General features: G+C 38.5%; 2 protein-coding genes across 2 annotated transcripts; both read right to left on the bottom strand.

Moving 5' to 3' along the window:
* Positions 1 to 7,624: 7,624 nt before the first annotated feature.
* Positions 7,625 to 8,579, bottom strand: LOC122702314 (olfactory receptor 51G1). The gene is given in 2 exon segments (XM_043916011.1): positions 7,625 to 8,279; positions 8,281 to 8,579. Coding segments are annotated over 2 exon segments (954 nt in total).
* A 9,658-nt stretch (positions 8,580 to 18,237) lies between these two features.
* On the bottom strand, positions 18,238 to 19,210 carry LOC122702309 (olfactory receptor 51A7-like). The gene has a single exon (XM_043915998.1). The coding sequence runs from the start codon at positions 18,925 to 18,927 to the stop codon at positions 18,238 to 18,240; it is 690 nt and encodes a 229-aa protein (XP_043771933.1). The 5' UTR covers positions 18,928 to 19,210.
* Between the last annotated feature and the right edge of the window lie 4,681 nt (positions 19,211 to 23,891).

Here is a 23,891-nt window from a genome sequence, read left to right as displayed (position 1 = left end):
TATCAAGAGGCTCTTCAGTTCTTCTTAAATTTCTGCCATAAGGGTGGTGTCATCTGCATATCTGAAGTTATTGATATTTCTCCCAGCAATCTTGATTCCAGCTTGTGTTTCATCCAGCCTGGCATTTCACATGAAGTACTCTGCATATAAGTTAAATAAGTAGGGTGACAATATACAGCCTTGACATACTTTTTCCCTATTTGGAACCAGTCTGTTGTTCCATGTCCAGTTCTAAACTGTTGCTTCCTGCCTGCATACAGCTATCTCAAGAGGCAGGCAAGGTGGTCTGGTATTACCATCTCTTGAAGAATGTTCAACAATTGGTTGTGATCCACACAGTCAAAGGCTTTGGCAAAGTCACTAAAGTAGAAGTAGATGTTTTTCTGGAATTCTCTTGTTTTTTTGATGATCCAACAGATGTTGGCAATTTGATCTCTGGTTCCTCTGACTTTTCTAAATCCAGCTTGAACATCTGGAAGTTTATGGTTCTCATACTGCTGAAGTCTGGCATGGAGGACTTTGAGCATTACTTTGCTAGCTTATGAGAGGAGTGCAATTGTGCAGTAGTTTGAACATTCTTTGGCATTGCCTTTCTTTGGGATTGGAATGAAAACTGACCTTTTCCAGTCTTGTGGCCACTGTTGAGTTTTCCAAATTTGCTGGCATATTGAGTGCAGCACTTTAACAGCATCATCTTTTAGAACTTGAAATAGCTCAACTGGCATTCCATCACCTCTGCAAGCTTTGTTCGTCGTGATGCTTCCTAAGGCCCACTTGACTTCGAATTCCAGGATGTCTGGCTCTAAGTGAGTGATCACACATATCGTGGTTATGAGTCATGAAAATTTTTTTGTATATGAGTATGCATGTGGGTAAATATAAAACCATATGTAACATTAAATGGGGCTTTTTAATTTTTTTATTCTATTTTTTAGTTAATTTTTATTGGAGTATAGTTGCTTTACAATGTGTTAGTTTCTGCTGTATAGCAGAGTGAATCAGCTACACACACACACACACATCTCACTATTTTTTTTTTAAATTTTGTTCCTATTTAAGTCACCACAGAGCATCGAGTAGAGTTCCCTGTGTTATACAGTAGTTTCTCACAAGTTACCTATTTTATACATAGCAGTGCATAGCTATCAATCCCAATTTCCCATTTCATCCTACCTTCTCCTTCCCCTCATTGATATCCATATGTTTGTTTTCTATGTCTGTGTCTCTATTTCTTCTTAGCAAATAAGTTCATCTGTATCATTTTTCTAGATTCCTCATATAAGTGATAATATACAATATCTTTGTTTCTTTTTCTGACTGACTTTGCTGTGTCAGTCTCTAGGTCATCCATGTCTATGCAAATAACACTATTTCATCCCTTTTATTGTTCAGCAATATTCCATTGTATATCTGTATCACATCTTTTTAATCCATTCTTCTGTTGATGGACATTTAGGTTGCTTCCATGTGCTGACTATTGTAAACAGTGCTGCAATGAATATTTGGGTGCATATATCTTTCAACTGAATGCTTTTTCTATCACCAAAGGGGAAGAAAGAAGTCTGGGCAAGTTCTTGGAAATATTAGAATTGTGTTGATGCTTATTCTTGGGGTCCCAGGTAACCCCATATGCTCCTGACTCCTGCCCACGCTCATGGACTCCATCTCCTCTTCCTGCCTCTGAATCACTCTAAGTTCTGTCTTGTTCCTAGACATCAAGGAGCTAATTGGAGAAACTAGTCTATTCTGGTAGCTTTGTGGGAACATGAGTTTCTGCAAAGGGTGGTTAAACATGAAGAGGAATTCTATGTATTAGCATATGGTTGCGAAGAGTTAATCATCTATTTGGGACTCTTAAAAGCTGATAGAGAAGACATTTAGAGAGAAGAATGGAGGGTCATTTCAGTGTTTTTATTACCCACCTAATTAGCATCCACACGTTGGATCTCTTTGGGGACTACAAAGTTTTAAACATTAAGGACTGCCCCAGAATCCCCAAACCAATCATAGGGCATTATTCTAATTCATTGGCCTGTCAGCTCTTTTTGGAATATGACAGGATTTTTCTTATGGCCACATTCCATTAATTTTTCATCAACTACATTGTTGACATATTTTGAATGTCATGAAGCAGTGCTTTTCAAATTTTAATCTCCAGATAATCAGGATCTGAATTACATGTGATGCTTGCTAAAATGCAGATTTCTGGGCCTCCCCCCTGTTTTACAGAGTTAGAAATGGACATTTATGACAACCAAAGAGGTTTAGGAATTTCATATATCCTTGTCTTTATGATTTGATTTCAACACTGATTTCAAATTTTTCTATTCTTTCTGTAATTCAAAATCCATCTCCACTTTTAACATGGAATTTATTCCAAAACACAGTTATACCTTTTGTTTTACTTTCCCAAACTGCCATATGAAAAGACCAGACTGAGTGGTTTTAAAATCAGCAATTCATATTGTCACAATTCTGGAGGTTAAAAATCCAAGATCAAGGTGGCAGCAGATGTGGTTTCTTCTTATTCTTCCCATTTGCAAGTGACATTTCTCTTTGTGTCCTCGCTTGACTTCTCCTGTGGACATGAAAATCCTTTGTGTCTCTTCCTTTTCTTATAAGGGCATAAGGCATATTGGGTTAAGGACCACCCTGAAGGTCTCATTTTAACTTAATTACTTTTTTAAAGACCTTGCCCTTGAATACAATTACATTTTGAGGTACTGGGGATTGGGATTTCAGTATGTAAGTTACGGACAGAGGATACAATTCATTCCATAGTACTTGTTTTGGGCATACATCCTACCACTCATTTTTTTCATCTAGTTAAAAAATATTTTAAAACAGAAATGATGCTCCCCTATACACAAGTAATATTCATTTATAACCTCTGAGTCCAAGCACTGAGAAGAGAGAGATAGTATTATTAATGGATGCATATTGGGAGAAAATAGGTCTGCATCTCAGGTGTTATGGAGAGAAAGAAAGAGATAAGGGGAGAGAGATAGGGAGAGAGAAGGACTAGATTAACCTTTCAAAGCTTTGATTAGAAGGAACATAGAGGTTGATCATAGTATAGGGAAGACAATGCTGTCTGCTGTAAAGTCTCAGTTATTTTAGCTTCTGCAAAGGAGACACAGGCTATGATGTGCTAAGAGACAAAACAAAAGCTCATATTTTCTAGCCCAGAAAAGTGTGTGGAGTTGGGGGAGGTAGAGAGAAAAGAGAAGAGTCAGGTGAACATTTTGTATCCAAAGATGCTACCTTGAGGTGAGACAGAACTTAGAGAGATTTCAGGGTACCTAAGGGGAATATTATTGGACTGAGACAGACTCATGCTAAATGAGTGTTTTTTTAAATATGTTTTTTAGTTGTTGTTATTGAACAATGAGAAAATAAACAATGAGATTAAAAAATGGGTCAAAGATCTTAATAGGCACTTCACCAAAGAAAACATTTAGAAGGCAAATTAACATATGATAAGGTTCTCCATATCATATAGTATCAGGGAAATTCAAATTAAAACAGTGATACACCACTGGGTACCTATTTCAATGGCCAAATCAGAAACAGTGACAACACTAAATGCTGGTAAAGATGCAGAACAAGAACTGTCACCTATTGTTGGTGGGAATGCAAAACTGGTACAATGACTTCGGAATATAGTTTAACTAAACGTACTCTTAGCATAAGATCCAAAACTTGAAAACAAGCAAAATGTTGCTGAGGAGGTAAATGGATAAACTGTGGTATATGCAGAAAATGTAGGAATAGTTATGCAGATATTGAGAATAGACATGTGAATACAGCGGGGGTGGGGGAGGGGAGTGAGGTGAATTGGGAGATTGGCATATATACACTGAAGTGAAGTGAAGTCGCTCAGTCGTGTCCGACTCTTTGCAACCCCATGGACTATAGCCCACCAGGCTCCTCTGTCCATGGGATTCTCCAAGCAAAAATACTGGAGTGGGTTGCCATTTCCTTCTCCAGGGGATCTTCCTGACCCAGGAATCGAACCCCGGTCTCCCAAATTACAGGCAGAAGCTTTAACCTCTGAGCCACCGGGGAAGCCCTAATACACTGCTGCTGCTGCTAAGTCACTTCAGTCGTGTCCGACTCTGTGCGACCCCATAGACGGCAGCCCACCAGGCTCCTCTGTCCCTGGGATTCTCCAGGCAAGAATACTGGAGTGAGTTGCCATTTCCTTCTGCACCTAATACACTACTAAGTGTCAAATAGACAGCTAGCAGGAACCTGATTGATAACACAGGGAACTCAGCTCTGGGCTCTGTAGTGACCACGATGGAGGGGATGCAGGAGGAGGGAAGTCCAAGAAGGAGGGGATATATGTGTACATATAGCTGATTCACTTTATTATACAGCAGAAACTAACACAGCATTGTCAAGTAGCTATACTCCAATTAAAAAAATAGAGTACAAAAAACCAAACAAATAGGAAAAGAGCTATCAAATCGTAAAAATATGTAGAATATTTAAATGCACAATATTATGTGAAAGAAGTCAATCTGGAAAGGCTACATTCTATATGATTCCAAATATATGATATTCTGGATAAGGCAAAGCTATGGAGACAGTAAAAAGCTCAGTGGTTTCCAGAGGATGGGTTTGGGGAGAGATTTGAATAGGCAGAGTACAGGGGAATTGTAGAACAGTGAAAATACTTTGTATGATACAATAATAACAGACACACGTCACTATAGACTTGTCTAAAGCATAGAATGTGAAACACCAAGAGTGATCACTGAGGCACTGTTATGCTGACCACATATGCAAGATGAGGCTGTAGGAGGTGAGAAGTGGACCGTATCCATGCTTGAACCTGAATCCAGTGCCTTTAGGCCATAAATGTAGGTGACAGTTACACCTGAACAGGTCAGGTTTGTGTTATCCTGGTGCATACAGCATCTTAGGAAGATGGGCAGGGAGAGGATGAGAGTCAGGTTCCTGGCCCCAGAGTCTACCTATTGGACTCTGGAAACAATAAACAAGGAGGCCCATCTCAGTGAATGAGAAATGACATCCAGTGGCTAAGGTTGTGGTGAGGACTGAAGACTCCCAGAAGGAGAAACGATAAATGAAGAACTGCTGAGTGAGGTGGGCATCCATAACAACATAACAGGGATTAAACCATAATAGCCAGGGCACTAGGAGGGTAGAAAAGGCGAAACCCAATTCCAGGAATGCCAACAGAGTCAATGATTGATACATGGGTTCACAAAAGTGATAGTCGTACTTAAAAATGTATAACATCATTGAATTGCTTAGGAAAAAGAAAAGATGGGGATGACAAGCTGCTGATGTTACTCAGTTATTAAGTTGAGTCTGACTCTGACACTGCATGGACTGCAGCATGCCGGGCTCCTTTGTCCTTCACTACCTCCTGGAGTTTACTCAAGTTCATGTCCAGGCATATAATTTCTCTGGAATGACCATTAAAATAGAGGCTATGGGTTATGTGCTGCCAGTCATGGAAGACTCCATGCTTTTGGCTCTGGAGAGAAATCTTAGATCCATTAGCTCATATACATATGCAACAGTCTGTCATTACTATCATGAACATTATTAGATACTCCTTCAGAACACATTTCCTGCCCAATTCTGACCACCCAAATTACTCTGATGTTTGTTTTTCTCATCAATTCTTGGTGTGTGTTACTATGTGATTATTATCTCTGTTATAGTCCTAGAATTTGGACTCAGTCTGTTTGGGCTGTTGTTGTAACAGACTGGGTTTAAAAAACAAACATTTATTTTTCAAAATTCAGGAGGCTGAGAAGTCCAAGACCAAGGTGTGGGCTGACTGGGTTCTTGCTAAGGGTTCTTGTTCTGGGTGTGCAGTTTTCCTCTCCCTGTGTCCTCACGTGGTGGAGAGAGATCATCTCTCTCATGTCTCTTCTTGTAAGGGTGCTAATCTTATTCTTGAGAGCTCCACTCTCATGAGCCAGCTTCCTTCCAAAGACCCCATCTCAAAATACCATCACATTGGAGATTAGCCTTCAAAATATGAATTTTGAGGGTAGGAGGCAGGAACACAAAAGGGGCCTCCAAGGTAGAACTAGTGGTAAAGAACCTGCTTGCCAATGTAGGAGACGTAAGAGACACAGGTTCAATTCCTGGGTTGTGAAGATCCTCTGAAGGAGGGCATAGCAACCCACTCCAGTATTCTTGTCCGGAGAATCTCATGGACAGAGCAGCCTGGAGGGCTACAGTCCATGGGCTGCAAAGAGTATGACTTAGCATGCAAACATGGGAGCACAAATATTAAGTTCACAGCGCAGACTTTTTTTGAATTATTTCTTTTTAATTGGAGGATAATTGTTTTACAATATTGTGTTGGTTTCTGCCATACATCAACATGAATTTTCTTTGGTTTTCTGGCAGTTGATTGCCTTATATCTTTCCCAATATTACAGGGAAGAGATAAAAATCGAACTGAAGCATACAAAATGAAGAAAAACAATCTCTTTAAGAAATAGTCTTATCTAGAAAGATGAAGCTGTTTTGATTAATTCGCTCACTGATTCCTTCATGTGTTGATTTATTCAATCCATATATATTAAGTCTTTTTTGCAGTTCTGTGTGTGTAGTGTGTGTGTGTGTGTGTGTTGTTTGTTAAGCTAGACATCGACATGAGAAAAGCATCTTGCAAAAAAACATAAAATATGCATGTGTTTCTCTCACTTTTCACCCCTGTAATAACAGGATAACTGAAGAAAGAAACTAAATCCCTTGACCAGTTATTCAGATGATGAATGATTACCCTAAACCTTAACTACCTTCTAAAAGGCTCAACTATGATTATTGTTTTGCTGTTGTTCTAACTGGAGAACCTACCTCAAGGTCCTAGAATGTCTTCTTTTTCTTAACTTTGTGGGTATGTACTTAGGAAGAAGCCTCATGAAAAGTTATTAATTCAGGCATAGGTAGGGGTATCTGCAAGGCTGTTGCAAATGAATAAAAGTGATAATTATGATAAAGCAACATAAATTAACAAAAATGCAAATTTTAGTATATAAATCTCTGATCAAATTCCACTGACTGGAGGAAAGAAGATGAAATTTGTGTACACTTTTGGTTTTCCAAGTAATAGTAGGCAATATTTGTTGAGAATTGATAATGCTTCAGGCACTGTGTTACAGAGTTTCATGAATGATCTCATCTAATCTTCACAACATTCCTATAAGGAAGGTAATATAATTATTTACATTTTCATTCTGCAATTGAGGAAACTAAAGAACAGAGAAATTGAGTAATTTTCCCAAGGTCACACATGTGGTATATTGCCTATTTATTTCCTTTTTGTTGATAATTGGAAGTTTGTTACTTTTCCCTAGTAGTAGTAGTTTTAGCCACTCAGACATGTCCAACTCTTTGCGACCCTATGGACTATAGCCTGCCAGGATCCTTGGTCCATGGGATTCTCCAAGCAAGAATACTGGAGTGGATTGTCATTCCCTTCTCTAGGAGATCTTCCTGACCCAGGTATCAAACTCAGGTTTCCTGCATTGCAGGCAGATCCTGTATGGTCTGAGCAACAGGGACAGCTGAAATAAAAAATATCTATGGGCTTTATGCCCCAAACTTTTTCTCTAAACTAATCCCACTAAAAACCCCTGAGTGATTTTATAAACTCAAACTTCTTAACAATGCGTTGGCGGATTTGCTTGGTCTTGATGCTGTAGACAATGGGGTTCATGAGTGGTGGGACCAGCAGATACACATATGACATGAGGAGGTGGACAGTGCGGGGCAGATGCTCACCGAAGCGGTGCACAAGAGACAAGCCAATCATGGGAATGTAGAAGAGGAGCACAGCACAGGTATGGGAGACACAGGTGTTGAGGGCCCGCAGTCGCTCATGGTGGGAGGCGATGCTTAAGACGGTGCGGAGGATAAGGGCATACGAGACGAAGATGAGCAGTGAGTCCACACCAACAGTGCAGGCCACGACAAAGAGCCCATAGATGTGATTGACGATGATGCTAGAACAGGCCAGCTTCATGATCTCTAGGTGCAGACAATAGGCGTGGGCCAGCACATGCGAGTGGCAGTACTGGAAGCGCCTAAGGAGGAACGGCAGGGGGAGGATGAGCAGCGCACTTCTGAACACTGAACTCAGCCCCATCCTGAGGATACGTGCAGGTGTCAAGACTGTGGAATAACGCAGGGGGTGGCAGATGGCCACATAGCGGTCAATGGACATGGATAACAGGACTGAAGACTCCACTAGGGACAAAGTATGGATGAAGAAGAGCTGAGAAGCAGGCAGGGATACCAATTTCTCGGGCATCAAACCAGAAGATGCCCATCACCGTGGGCAGTGTAGAAAGGCAAAGGCCCAGGTCTGTGAGGGCCAGCATGGCCAAGAAATAGTACATGGGTTCATGGAGGGTGACATCCGTATGGATGACATGGATGATGGTAAGGTTGCCTGTGATAACTGTCAAATAGATGAAGCAGAAGGGAATAGAGATCCAGCCATGGAGATCTTCCAGACCTTGGAAGCCCGTCAGGAAGAAAGTGGCTTTCTGGAGGCTGATGTTATAAAGGATTCTCATGGCTTTATAACCTTGAATTCACCAACCTGCAATATAGAATGGGATTTCTGGAGAATGACAGGGCTGAATGCTCACTCACCTGTCTTGGGGTCAGTGAGCCAGGAAAGATCTGCAGATGAATCATCAAAGAATTGTGGCCCCTGATCTATTAGCCTTTTCTGGAGGGTCTAGGAGGGTGATTGTCATAGGTGATTTTTATAGCTCACGGATGCTGTGTGATTTAGGTTTATGGTAATATGTACATATGTACTGGACTCTCAGTAGTTTAATGAGGTCATCTCAGATGGCACCTTTTCTATATGTTCCTCCCTGAAAAAAAAAAAATCTCCAATTCAATCAGCAAAGCATTTAAAGCTGCTCCATCTATATGTGGAACTGGTACTATACACACCATTCTGCATAATTGTCTTCTAGAATCAGCTGCATATCAAGAGCCTTCAAACATATTTATAATCTGGCTGGGGATAGTCTTTCATTCTACAGTACTGGCCTGCAGGTGAATGCAGCGGAAGCGTTGAGTAAATTATTTGTTGGACTGCTTAAGCTTGTAACCTGTGACCAGAGCGATGCCTTTCTTGAATTTACATAAAAGCCTCTGATGGCTGAAGAGGCAAATGTCGATGTGCAAATCTGAAGTCTGGAACTGAGAAATGTCTGAAAAGGCAGTCTTCAAAAAACAAATACTTCTAGGACAGGGTGCTTTGGGGCTTAGTTCTGAGAGATATTAGGAGAGATATGTGTTTCTCTCATCACGGTGGTTAAGCTGAGGCTAGATGTAGAGATGGAGATATCTAGGTGGGAAACATTAGCTCTAAAACAGTTATAACAAAGAAAAACCTGAAATGGTCATGAAAAGTCTCTAATCTCTAGCCTAAGGAAAGTAAATCTTAAGGCTCTCAGAGTGAGCTGTGCCTCTGGGGTTTGGATAATATGACATAGAGGTATAGGTCTGTCCTATAATACCTAAAACCACACTCTCCTTTACCTCTGCCTTCTAAACTTTTATTCACTTATGTTTATCTCAAGCCACACTCTAATGGGTTCTAATGGGTTAATGTAGTGTGACTATATACTACATGCATAAAAAGCTTATCACATGCATAAAAAGCTTTAAATAGCTAATGTTCAATATATTATCTTTCTGTCACCTTCCTAAGTGCATAGTGTTTATTATGCCATTCAGTTCCCACAATGATCATACTATCAATAGATAGATTTTATTCTAAGCAGCACATTACAGGTGAGAAAACCATGGCCCTGAGAGGTATAGTGATTGGATAAAGTTACAGAACAAGTAAGGGCTGAAAATGGAATTCAAACTCTGACAGTGTTTTCCAGAGTCTACATTATTGTCTTACATCATATTTCCTACTACGGTAGTAGGAGTAGTCCTACTACTACATAGTACTTTAGGTCTTACAAAAGTCAGATAATTTAAAAAGAAATAAAAAAACAAAACAAAACTATACCAAGATATATGTATGGGCAACCATTTCAACTACGTACATAACAGATGAGAAGAAATGTTTTCTTGGGACTAAGTTCAGTTGGGATACGCTGAATGTCAGCTTAAAAAGAAATTCTTGGGGAGATTGCCTAGAGAGTATCATAGGTAATTATCTTTGGTTTGATCGGAGGCTTGAGTTATAGGATATCTCCCAAGAATATGGAGAAAATTGCTAGGAGATGCAGTGTGAAAGAAAAGACAAGGCTCTGTTCATAATAATGGAAACTATTTTAAATGAGAGTAGAACATAAAATTAGAACTAGAAAAGAGACAGAGATGGGAGAAAAGAGATCAGATAAAAATAGTAGTGTATAATGTGACTGAAGTCAAGTCACTACTGTTGACTAAGAAAAAGAGATGGTGTAAGATGTGGGATTTTTAAAAGGCATTTCACTTATGATGGTGAGTTCATTATTGATTTTTTCAGAGAATATTTCCATAAATTGGAGAAAGACTATACAGGCTTATACTATCAGTGAATGGGGAGGAATATGTAAGGCATGTATGTTACTTGTAATTTTCCTCCAGGAAAAAATCTACATGATAGGTGAAGGTAGGATATTTTAAGGAAGAGAGACGGAAAGTTGAGGGTACTCTTTCTAAAAAGCTTCTTTTATTGATCAATAAAGTGAAGAAGCATTGAATGGCTGAAAATAAGGAAAGATAAGATGTTCAGGCCAAGATTTTGCCATTCAAACTTCAAAACAAGTAGTAAAACAGATAATAATGCAATAATAAATATAATACTGAAATTAATGTTGTTTTATGATCCCAAAGAAGAAACAAACAAAAAAAAAAGATATAAAGAGGCACTTCTAGCAAACAAGAGAAATGCAGGAGTAAAGTGGAGACTTGGGAGAAGATGGGCTGTGAAGGAAGAAGGGAATATCATAAGATTTGAATAGCATGCTGTTGCTGGCACAGACAACAGTGCAATCTGACTCCACCACTGAGAACAGTGATGGAAGGGAAAAAGTTTCAACAAAACCTTAAAAATGAATGATAATAAAGAAGGGAAATTTTTCTATATGTTAAGTGGAGATACAAATAAGAGTTTAAATATATATGTGACTTTTCAGCCAGCAGACTCAGTCAAGCTGGTTTCCATCCATTCCATATTGAGAGATTTCAGAGTTTGAGAAATAGAAGAGGTAGAAACAATCTATTTCATCCTATATCTCCAGACAGAGAAGTTTTATTGTGCCTGCTTAATGAAAAGTTGCATATACAGTTTCCCACACCAATCATTATCTCCAGATTAATGGATCAGAGAAGTGTCAGCTAACACTAACAAAATCATACATCCTTGAACATCCCTTCAGCTCTAATTTATTGGTAGAAAGGGATGTCATCCTAGAGTCTGCAGCAGAAATAGAGAAGAGATGGGATAAACAGATTTCAATGACATCTGACTCCCTCTTTCTCTTATTCTTCATATAATTGCACACAATGGTATTTACAATGATCAACATCTGTGTTGGTGACAGTCTGCAAAATTACTCCCAAGAACAATTATGATCTCATATTAGTGTAAGTGTTACACTAAATATTAGTGTTACAGAGCATGATCAAATTCATTGTAATATTTAATTAACACAGTTTTAAGGTAAGCAAAGTAGAGATTGCAATTTTAATTTTAAAGGTAAAGGAACTATTAAAAACATTCCTAATGAGGAGAAAAGAGACAAGAGGCAGCAACAATTAAAATGGATGATGAAGATGACTTTTACAGGGTCACCAGACAATGACAAAGTGAGGACTAACTATCCCCAGGCCATCTGCTTCTCAAAACTTCTTTGACTAATTTGATGTGGGGATTCAGAAGCAACCAAGATTGAGAGTTCAGTGTCTGATTCTATGTACCCCAGTAATTTTTTTTTTTTTTTTTTTTGCATTACATACCTCAGCAGAAACAGCTGGAGAGAAAAGTGGGTGGGGTGCCTTAATTCCAGTCAGAACACAGGAAAAATGGTAGCCCAACTACAAGAAGATTTCCAGCTTGAAACTCAGGGTTCTTTTAAAGAGCCCAGCAGCTTCTCCCTAGGGGCCTCAGCTGAGGTTGAAAATTCCCTGAAGAATTTTCTAAGCATGTGGCTATAGATGGAGGCTGTGAGAGGCTGAGAAATGCCAATCTTGTATGTAGGCAGGGGATTATTCAAAAGGATGTTTATACTAACAGATTTCATTTTCTGAAATTGTATAAGAAAGCACTAGCTCTGACTGAAGAGCAGTGTTACATAACATAACATTTTGATTCAGATTCAGATAGAAAACATAGTTGATCCTAACCTTATCTCTGATACTTTATATCCAGCAACCACATAATGACTTAATGTCTAGAGAGATTATCTCCTTATCTAAAAAGAGGAAACTCTTCTCTCTCTCTTTTTTTTCAACACAGACCCTGATACTATTAGGCATTCTCACATGTTTTAGAGTCAACTGCTAGTTTAATTTAGTTTGCATCTAGGGAAAAGGATAGTCCTTACCAGCCTTCAGTCTTATTAACATTGTTTTTTATTTTATATTGCAGTACAGTTATTTAACAATGATGTGTTAGTTTTAGGTGTATAGGAAAGTGATTTAGTTATACATATACATGTATCTGGGCTTCCCTGGTGACTCAGATGGTAAAGAATCCACCAGCAATGCAGGAGACCTAGGTTTAATCCCTGGGATGGGAAAATCCCCTGGAGAAGGGCATGGCAACCCACTCCAGTGTCCTTGCCTGGAGAATCCCATGGACAGAGGAACATGACCGGCTACAGTCCATGGAGTCACATGGATGGAGGAACCTGGCAGGCTACAGTCCATGGGGTCACAAAGAGTTAGACACGACTGAGTGACTAAGACATCCCATTTAAGTTGTTGCATAATGTTAAATAACAGCTTTCAGTCTTTTTTTAATTTTTTTTAAAGATCTGCCCACATCCACTTCTTTTTATTTTATTTCATTTTTCAAGCTAGTTTTATTTTTTTTATTTTTTTTCCATTTATTTTTATTAGTTGGAGGCTAATTACTTTACAATATTGTAGTGGTTTTTGCCGTACACTGACATGAATCAGCCATGGATTTACATGTGTTCCCCATCCCGATCTCCCCTCCCACCTCCCTCCCCACCCCATCCCTCTGGGTCTTCCCAGTGCACCAGCCCTGAGCACTTGTCTCATGCATCCAACCTGGGCTGGTGATCTATTTCACCATAGATAATATACATGTTTTGATGCTGTTCTTTCAAAACATCCCACCTTCGCCTTCTCCCACAGAGTCCAAAAGTCTGTTCTGTACATCTGTGTCTCTTTTTCTGTTTTGCATATAGGGTTATCGTTACCATCTTTCTAAATTCCATATATATGTGTTAGTATATTGTATTGGTCTTTATCTTTCTGGCTTACTTCACTCTGTATAATGGGCTCCAGTTTCATACATCTCATTAGAACTGATTCAAATGAATTCTTTTTAACGGCTGAGTAATATTCCGTGGTGTATATGTACCACAGCTTCCTCATCCATTCGTCTGCTGATGGGCATCTAGGTTGCTTCCATGTCCTGGCTATTATAAACAGCGCTGCGATGAACATTGGGGTGCACGTCTGAAAGAGACACTTCTTTTAAAAAGTATTTATTTATTTATTTTTGGCCGTGCTGGATCTTTGTCGCTGCATGGCCTTTTCTGTAGTTGCAGCCAGCGGAGGCTACTTTCTAGGTGCGGTGGGCGGGCTTCTCATGGCAGTGGCTTCTCTCGCTGTGGAGCGTGAGCTCTAGGCACTCGGACTTGAGTAGTTGCAGCATGTGGTCTCAGCAGTTGTGGCTTCCAGGCTCTGAAGCAGAGGCTCAGCAGTTGCAGCACTCAGGCTTAGTGGCTCCAGGGCATGTGGCATCTTCCCAGATCAGGGATTGAGTCTGTGTCCCTTACATTGGCAGGTGGATTCTTTCCCACTGAGCCACCAGGGAAGTCCCCAGTCTTCAGTCTTAAACTATAGGTTTCTTTATTATGATTGACCAGCTTCTTTTAGCCTGATTTAAACAACTGGAGGAAAGACCTCAACAGGATAGCTTACACAATGGATTCTCAGTAAGCATCATTATTAAAACAACTGGTAGAGTGCTTCTAGTTTGCCCCAAATAGGCCTAATGTATAGTTATTATCTTTGTTTCTCAACCAATTTGGGTTTGCATTTCCCTGATGTTTAGTGATGTTGAACATTTTTTCCTGTACCCTCTGGCATTTGCATATTTTCTGGGAGAAATATTTATTTAGTTCCTCTGATCATTTTTTAATCAGGTTGATTGTTTTATAAATATTATTGAGTTGTGCATTCCTTATATATTTTAGAGATTATCACTTATTAGATATATGTGTTACAAACATATTCTCCTACTATATAGGCTGCCTTTTCATTTTGTTGATTGTTTATTTTGCTGTGCAAAAGTGTTTTAATCTGTACTCCTACCTCTTGATTTTTCTTTTTTACTTTTTTTTTTTTTTTTTTTTGCCAGTTGGGAAGATCAGGTGATACTTTCCCATTGGCTCATAGACAGACTTCCTGATGGAGTTCACTACATAGTCATCAGGGACCACAGCCCTTTCATAACCACTGAGAATTTTATCTGCCCTTGTCCTGATATCTTTCCTCTTTTCAGTCATGAGCTTATGATTTGGTATTCTGGATGCTACAAGAGAAATAAGTCTGTTTTGTAGTTTCCTGCAGAGCTGGGGAGGCCGGGTGTTCACTCAATCATGCTCCCTTTCCCCTGCAGGGATTCAAGGGACTGAGAAGGTCTCACTCCGCTCTAAACTTAGCTGTCTTAGGAAGGGGTGACTGGTATGAAGTCTAACTGTTCTTCTCACACACTCCAGGGCATTGAAACTCATATATTTTTGGCTCCAATGGCATGCTGGAACTTTTCTGGAAATCTGGACTTCCACAAAGCTCTCTCATTCATGGCGTGTTTTCCAAGTGCTAAAGGACCAAGGCCCAGAGAGCCTGGAACTAGTTCATAGCTCTCTTGTAGACCACACCCAGTAGCAAGGTCTGTCTGCCTATTACGGATGCATGGCTGTGTGTGACCCTCCTAAGTTCCTTGAAATGCGGTACTGGATTCCACAGAAGCACATTGCTGTTCATGGATGGGCAGTTAATTTTTGTTGTTGTTGCTGGAGGGAGGACAAATAAGAGATGCCTTATGCCACCATGATTTTAAAGTCACTCTAAAAATCAATCTGTTATATAAGGTGTTTAAATAATGTTATTCCAATTCATGCCTCAAAGATTTTGAACATGTATTGGGTTCACATCTTATTCTATAAAACATGTGGTCCTATTGAAAATGTTATTTTGAATTCAATTAAGGAGCTCAACGTTAGATATACATTTTAAAAAATGTAGATATAAGATCATATTTGTCAGGACAACAATGTGGTAAAAAAAAAATGCTCTTGTGAAATTAGGAAACTGTTCACAATGTTATTGGGATAGTTGTGGTGCAAACATAATTCATAACTACATCCAGGCAATTCTTCCAGCCTATTCTATTTTTACATATACATTTAGAATAACTGAATTAAGAAATTTTTAAGACAAATTTGATATTCAATTTAAAAAGAAAGAAAATCTTTAGAATTATAGTGAAAGAATAACTCAGCATTCTCTTTTACTGACTAATCACTTTCAATCAGATTTTAAAGCTAGCTGAGCCTCTGAAGGAGTGTTTGGTAAACCAGACTAATTTGGTGTTCAGTTCAGTTGCTCAGTCGCATCTGACTCTTTGTGACCCCATGGACTGCAGCATGCCAGGTTTCCCTGTCCATCACCACTCCCAGAGCCTTCTCAGACTATGTCCATTGCATTGGCAATGCCATCCAACCATTTCATCCTCAGTCATCCCCTTCTCCTCCTGCCTTCAATCTTTCCCAGCATCGGGGTCTTTTCAAGTGAGTCAGTTTGCATCAGGTGGCCAAAGTATTGGAGCTTCAGCTTCAACATCAGTCTTTCCAATGAATATTTTGGATTGATTTCCTTTAGGATGGACTGGTTTGATCTCCTTGCAGTCCAAGCCACTCTCAAGAGTCTTCTCCAACATCACAGTTCAAAAGCATCAATTCCTCACTCAGCTTTCTTATAGATCAGCCCTCACATCCATACATGACTACTGGAGAAACCATAGCTTTGACTAGACAGACCTTTGTTGACAAAGTAATGTCTCTGCTTTTTAATATGCTATCTAGGTTGGCCATAGGTTTTCTTCCAAGGAGCAAGTGTCTTTTAATTTCATGGCTGCAGTCACCATTTGCAGTGATTTTGGAATCCAAGAAAATAAAGTTTCTCCCTGTTTCCATTGTTTCCCCGTCTATTTGCCATGAGGTGATGGGACCTGATTCCATGATCTTAGTTTTCTGAATGGTGGCGTAATAGATACAAATGCACACTTTTTCAATCTCACTTGAAGAAATAGTCTGTTGTCCAGCTGCAAGCTGAAGAATGTGATGTATCAGAATCTACCTTCGATTTCCATAAGTCACAATCTTCTTTTGGTAATCCAATAATGTATGAGTATGTGGTGGTCATGTACTTGGCCCTTTCTGATGAATGAGGGACTCCTCCATACAACAGCCTTTGCTCTGGAGCTCCCATTAGGGCTGGCAAAAATGTTAATATATGTGAAACATGGTCTAATAGCTTCCCCCTACCCAATTCTAATTTTTGCCCCTCTCCTTAACACATTTAAACTCTGTACATTAACTCTGTCTTAGCATCTGCTTCCCAGAGAACTCATCCTTTAAACAATTTTTATATATTTTGTTCAAAGTAGGTTAGACACCTTTAACCAAATCATTGAAAAGTTAGAGTATCAAAATTTTATTTTTGGTTTCTTTTGGCCAGCATAAACCATTGTCTATTTCAAAGCTTGCAATCAGAGCTTGTACAGGATGAAATTTCTTTACTTTCAGAGAAAATTTCTTGTTTGAAATTGTTTTTGTTTAAAATGATTTGATTGGCCAACCAATATTCTAAAACTATTTGCTAATTAATATATTTTAAAGTGTATTATGTATGAGATTTCATATGAAGTATGTATATAAAATTATGAACTATACAAAATATGTATATATGACCTTCTACATACAATTCCATTTTTGTTTATTCTCAAAAATGTCTGATTATTAACTCTTATATTAACATTATAAACTCAATGTTTTAGTTATTAAACAAAATATGTCTCAAGAAATTTAAATAACTAACAGAAAATATGTGCAGAAAAAATTAGATGTAATTTTCTGATAAAGTTTTAGGTGATTAATGTGATTTAGAAAAACATGCACTAAAAGGTAAATGCATACATATTACATAAATGCCAAAAAAAGAGACTACTGCAAATAGTTATTTGAGAAATGCAAATCCCATCAACATACATGTCAGTCTATGACTGTATGAAAGAAAGGATTCCCAACATTGCTAAAGATCTGAGTGAACTATTGGCAGTTAGTTCCTGAGTTGTTAAACATCCTTCAGTAAGCACAGCATTCCCATCTGGCATTTTCCTGACTCAAATGTAGGTAGTACAGTCTTTTCAGGAACACGTTTACCTATTAATACTAGTTGCCTGAAGGACTAGAGTGAATTACACATGTCTGATAGATGGAAGAGAAGAGGAAAAGAAAAACTAAGAAAGAAAAAAAAAATAGTCGCATGCATTTAAATATACATGCACACAGATTCTTAAATCAGAGAACGTGTATACGGAGCTTTGGAGTCCAGGAATTAGATAGATCAACTGCATCATAATGAACTAAAAAAGGAGGAAACACTCTATCTTTCCTCTAGTATACTTTTATTAGCTAGGAAAGTGAAAGTATGGAAACTATATTTTTTTCTTTTAATATAGGAGTTGATATTGGTGAGTTCTCTTATTTTATTGGCATTAATTTTAAACTTCAAAAAGTAGAGGCTTCCAGTCATCATTGAAGGCTTGAATTTTTAGATGTTCAATCTGAGAAAAAGAATGGAAGTAATTTTCTCAAGATCTCAGGGACACTGAGGGTACTACGCATACTCAGTATTAAAGCCGTTTACTCTACGCGTTCTGACCATAGAACACAAGACCATTCCTCTAGATCATGCTTTCCCCTGGCTACACATTCAGTTTACTTATTTACCACTTATAAATTTATTCCCTTTCTTATTGCATTGATAAACTTCTTTTTGAACAAATTTCCCCATAACCTTTTTGCAGATTTGATGGGTCTTCAGACAGGACACAATGGGATTCATCAGGAGAGGCACCGGTAGGAAAACATCAGCCATGAGAATGTGGATCATAGGAGACACATCGCTGGCAAATTGGTGGAGCACGGCCACACTCAGCACAGGCACATAGAAGATAAGCACAGCACAGACAGGAGAGATGTGGGTGTTGAGGGCCTTTGGCTGCTCTCTGGGGGTTGCGATGCCCAGTACTGTCTTTAAGATCATCATGAAGGAGAAAGTAATAAACAGCAAATCCAAAATAGTAGAAAGGGCAGCAGAGAGTTCATAGAAAACATTGACTCTGTTGTCAGAGCAGGCCAGCTTCATGACACCCTGGTGGAGACAGTAGGAGTGTAAGAGCAGATTTTGATGACAGTATGTCAGCCTTTGCAACAGAAAGGGCAGTGGAAGAATCAACATAATATTTTTGGAAGTCAGCAAGACCACTGTTTTGATGACTTGGGAGCTGGTTAAGATTGCGTATTGTCTAAGAGGGTTGTGGATAGCCACATACTGGTCAAATGCCATTACCAATAGCACAGAGGCTTCAGTGACTGTGAATAGATGGATAAAGAACTCCTGGGCAAACATGCAGCTGCATGAATTCCACAGACACCAAACAGGAATGGTCCCAAAGTGGTGGGTAAGGAAGACAGGGACAACCCTATGTCAGAGATGCATAGCGTGGAAAGGAAATAGTATATGGGTTCATGGAGGTATGGCTCTGTCTTAATAAATAAAAGGATGGTGAAGTTACCCAGGAGACAAAGAAAGTACACAGCTGAGAAAGGGATGGATATCCAGATGTGACTCTTCTCCACTCCAGGGATCCTAATAAGGAAGAATCTAAGAACTTCAATGTTGGTGTCGTCAAGAGGAGACGTGACACGTAAAAAACATACTTAACCAGGTGCTTGCTTCAGTGGAGATGGAAATTTCCTAAATAAAGAAGATATTCCTTCTTTTGTAAAATGTAGGCCTAAAACTTTCTGCTTCGTAAAGTTAAATACTCAGTTTTCCTTCCTTGAATCAAGCTGATAAATTTTTCTAAAAATTTCCATTCTTTTTCTCTGAAGGTACAGAATCTAGTCCCATTTACACACAATAGCTTCTTTGTGAAAGTGAAAAGCAACTGTTGCTCAGTCATGTCTGACTGTCTGCGACCCCATGGACTATACAGTCCATGGAATTCTCCAGGCCAGAAGACTGGAATAGGTAGCCATTCTCTTCTCCATGGGATCTTCCCAATCCAGGGATCAAACCCAGGTTTGATCCTGCTCCGCAGGCAGATTCTTTACCAGCTGAGCCACAAGGGAAGCCCAACTATGCTAGATATGGCTAAAATTATCTTATGTCAATAGACTGTGGCCATTTGCATTCTGGCCTTTTTATCACTACTGCTTGAAGATTGCATTATTTTTAGAGATAGTCACTATTCAGTTCAGTTCATTCACTCAGTCGTGTCCGACTCTTTGCGACCCCATGAATTGCAGCATGCCAGGACTCCTGGTTCATCACCGACTCCCAGAGTCCACCTAAACCCATGTCCATCGAGTCGATGATGCCATCCAACCGTCTCATTCTCTGTTAGATTTAATTTAAATGCATAGAATAAGCACACACAGATTTAATTATTTTATTATGTATTTATTCTTATTTTAAATTTTATACAATAATATGCATGCCTATGTGCATGCTCAGTCATTTCCAACTCTTTAAGATCCCATGGACTTTAGCCTGCCAGGTTCCTCTATCCATGCAATTTTCCTGGCAAGAATACTGGAGTGGGTTGCCATTTCCTCCTCCAGGGAATCTTCCTGACCCTGGATTGAACTCATGTCTCTTGTGATTCCTGCATAGAAGGTGGATACTTTACCACTGAGCCACCAGGAAGCCCCTAGATAGTAATATGCTGCTGCTGCTGCTGCTGCTAAGTCGTGTCCGACTCTGTGCAACCCCATAGACGGCAGCCCTCCAGGCTCCCCTGTCCTCGGGATTCTCCAGGCAAGAACACTGGAGTGGGTATACAGTAATATGACACCCTGCTAAATGGTTTATATGTTTTTTCTCATTTATGATTATATATGATTATTTTATTCACTTTATAGTTAATAAAACAGGTCTTAAAAAGGTATAATAATTTGTCTAAAGTCATGAATCTACCTATGAGACATAAAAAAAAATGAATCATGTGGTTATTGAGACATACAGGCTTCTCCAGTGGCTCAGAGAGTAAAGAACCTGCCTGCAATGTAGCAGACCTAGGTTTGATCCCTGGGTGTGAAAGATCCCTTGGAGGAGGAAATGGCTACCCATTTCAGTAATCTTGCCTGGAAAATTCCAAGGACAGAGGAGCCTGGCAAGTTACAGTTCATGGAGTTGGAAAGAGTTGGACATGACTGAGCGACTAACATTTCCTCTTTCACCCTTCTCACAGATATCATCCAGACTGGGCATTTCTAAGACATCTCTGAACACATACCCCTATCACACATACATTCCAGTTCCCCTTGCTTGTTCTATAAGATTTTCAATCTCCATGGGCATCTCTTGCTTTGCTTTTAACATCTAGCATATCTATTGAGAATACAAAGAGATAGAAAATGGGATGAAGATTATGTCAAATATCCCGAATGAGTAGAATTACATCTTACTTTCTTTGAGGCTATTTTTTATCAATGTGATATTAGAAGCTGAGAAGCAACCTTAAACTCCCCTTTTCTGCTTTGTAAGCCCTGTCTTATAAAGCCTAGAGGGTCCTTGGGGTTGACTACAAGCAAGAGGTACCTGATGAATAACACCATACTTCATGGGAAATCTAAGGGGTTGACTCAAGGGAGATGAATCTAACAGCTTAGAACACAGGCTCAGACTAAGGACATTAAGTATGATAAGATCTTGGAGATCATATTAAAACCCAATACCATTTATCAACTCTTGCTCTTGGCTTATCTGCCAAGATATTTCAGGATGAATTAACTAGGTATTTAGAATCTCAAGTTCTGAAAGAGATCATACTATCAATTTTGCATATTAATTTTCTTCTAACATGAAATTATACTTCTCTATTAATATGTTTACTGCTCATTTGTAATTCCTCTTTTTTGAAGCATCTGTTGAATCCTTTTGTCCATTTTCTATTGGATTACCTGTCTTTCTCTAATTGATTTGCCAAAGTGCTTAAATAAATATAGGTGAAGCTCTTTGTTGGTGATGTATAGCATATATGTTCTCCCACTTTACTGCTTGCCTCTTCAGTTTCTTACTCAATGCTATTTATTTAGTTGGTGGAGTTAGTCATGTTATGCTGTCTAGATTTATACTATACTTACTTGTAGGCAGATATAGGGGATTCTCTTTGGAACAATTATGAGTAAAACACAGGCCAGCAATCAAGTGTAGCCAGCCTGTCTTTGCTGTATAAATCATATCCACCTTCTCAAATATCATAACCTTATGACATAATTAGAAATGTGGAAATTAGAGAGAAATGACTTCTCAGTGGTTCTATACTTCTTGTTTAAAATCCTTGCAAGCCTTCAAACCCTACTAACACACAATCACACTAAATTCTCACACTTTTGTCAATAAAGCAGTGCTTTACTAAAGTGCCTCTTAAACTTTAATGTGAAGATCAATCACCTGAAGATTTTGTTAAAATGAATATTTTGATTTAATATATTTTGAGTGGATCATAAGTTCCTGTACGTTTAACTAACTCCTAGGTGATGCTTTCTATGGTGGTCCAAGGACCACACTGAGAAATGCAGCTTTAGTCTGCTAACACATGATTTTGGGAGACGGAAGAAAATCTGTCCATCATGTTGGATTTGCTTATGATTAATTTTGTCTAAAGATAATAATCAAGTAAATGTGATTGATGAAAATTGTCTATGTTCAATTAGGTTGACTAGCATTTCTATTGTATCAGAATCAATTGGCTAGTCTTACATTTTAAAAGGTATTATTATTTTCCTTTTGAATTATGCTACTTTTATTCACTCTTCTATTTACTTATCCTTTTTTTAAAATTCTGGATTATTTTCAGAAATTCCTGTATGTCTGTTCTACCTTCCATGTTGGTTATTTTCTCATTAATCTCAGTGTTCTAAGACCTGAATCCAAATTGAATATAGATGATGAAACGGGATATCTTGGCCTGTTCTTCACTTTTGATGGGATGCTTAAATATTTTGTCATTGACTTTTAGATTTACTATTTATTTTGAGAGAGGGGTTTAATTTTTAATTATTAACAGTAAATCAGCTATCTTCTACTCCTTACCTTTTAAGAATCTTTTAAAATCATGATATTGAAATTTATTGAATTTTTTTTTACTTTTGTTGCAATAATCTTCCTAGTTTATTTGTATTGTGAAATATTTACATGTATATTTTTAAAAATTCTGATATACTTTAAGAATGGCAATGATCTAAGAAAAGTTAAAGGAGAAAGAATTCAGGCCTGTATGTTTCAGAAGCTCTCACATAGGGAAAGCTCATGCACAGACACATAGAAGCACATATACAGATATATTACATGTTTGATATATGGTATATGTAGGATTTCAAATTACTAAAAATAATAATGCATCCAATTATTATGTTGTGATTATCTCAGCCTATCTATAACCAACATTTGTGGCTGGACTGGCTCTTGGGTTCTTATGATGAATGCAAGATGTTCTCAGCAATAGGAAACTTTGGAAAAAAATAAAAATTTTATTACTTATAAGCCCTAGGTATTGTACAGTATACCTGGGGCCACACAGTGAGGGTACGGGGGAGGGGGGAGGAGAGAGAGACACAGATCTGGAGTTCTGCTTTTATTGGGGTTGGGGATTGGCCTACAACTTTGCAGAATCACTTTTTTTTTTTTTTTTTGTAAATTTAAAACATAGAGAACAGATATTGAATTGCTGGAAAAGAAAAAAAAGAACAACAACAAGGACTCAAAATGGACAGTTATGGAAATTAGCTAAGATCTCTAAAACAGAGGAGCCAGAGGCGGGTAGGAAGGTGGGGGTAGGGGTATAACCTGGCTCTTTTTCTAGTTCTGTGGCAAATGTGCCCATTAGGGACATCCTTCTTTGAAAATACCTCTTGGCAAACAAAGGTCAAGGTCAGGCACTGGCATTACATAAAGAAAAGCCAACTGTCAGAGCTTACTCTACAGTTAAATTAACGAGATTGATTCTACTCAGTAAAAATGTGTTACACAAGATCTTTTCATGGTGTCAATCATTTTTTCATAAGCATGTAGTAACGTGGCTAAAGTAGGCATTTAACAAAGAGCATCTGAAGAAATTAATGCCATAAAATTCAATATGTCACATTAAATGCGCATGCTTTCAATGGGCCCTCTAACATTATGGGCCCTCTAAGCACTTTATTATAAGGTGCTTATAATGAGAATCTCTGCACAGTTTCTGGGTTCAACAATTTACCAAAGTTTGAGATGTAAACTAGGAAACTGAAGGAAAACATTTCCAACTGAAAATTAAGAACATCAGGGAAAAATCTGAGCAATAGTCATACAGAAATAGAAACTGCATG

The sequence above is a fragment of the Cervus elaphus genome, chromosome 1, assembly GCF_910594005.1.
Source record: "Cervus elaphus chromosome 1, mCerEla1.1, whole genome shotgun sequence".
Lineage (NCBI taxonomy): Eukaryota > Metazoa > Chordata > Mammalia > Artiodactyla > Cervidae > Cervus > Cervus elaphus.
The sequence above is the reverse complement of the archived record's forward strand: the minus strand, read 5'-3'. Positions and strand labels throughout refer to the sequence as shown.

What these genes read in the sequence shown, in the direction of transcription:
- LOC122702309 (XM_043915998.1), bottom strand. Translation starts at nt 18,927, where the DNA reads ATGTTTGCCCAGGAGTTCTTTATCCATCTATTCACAGTCACTGAAGCC.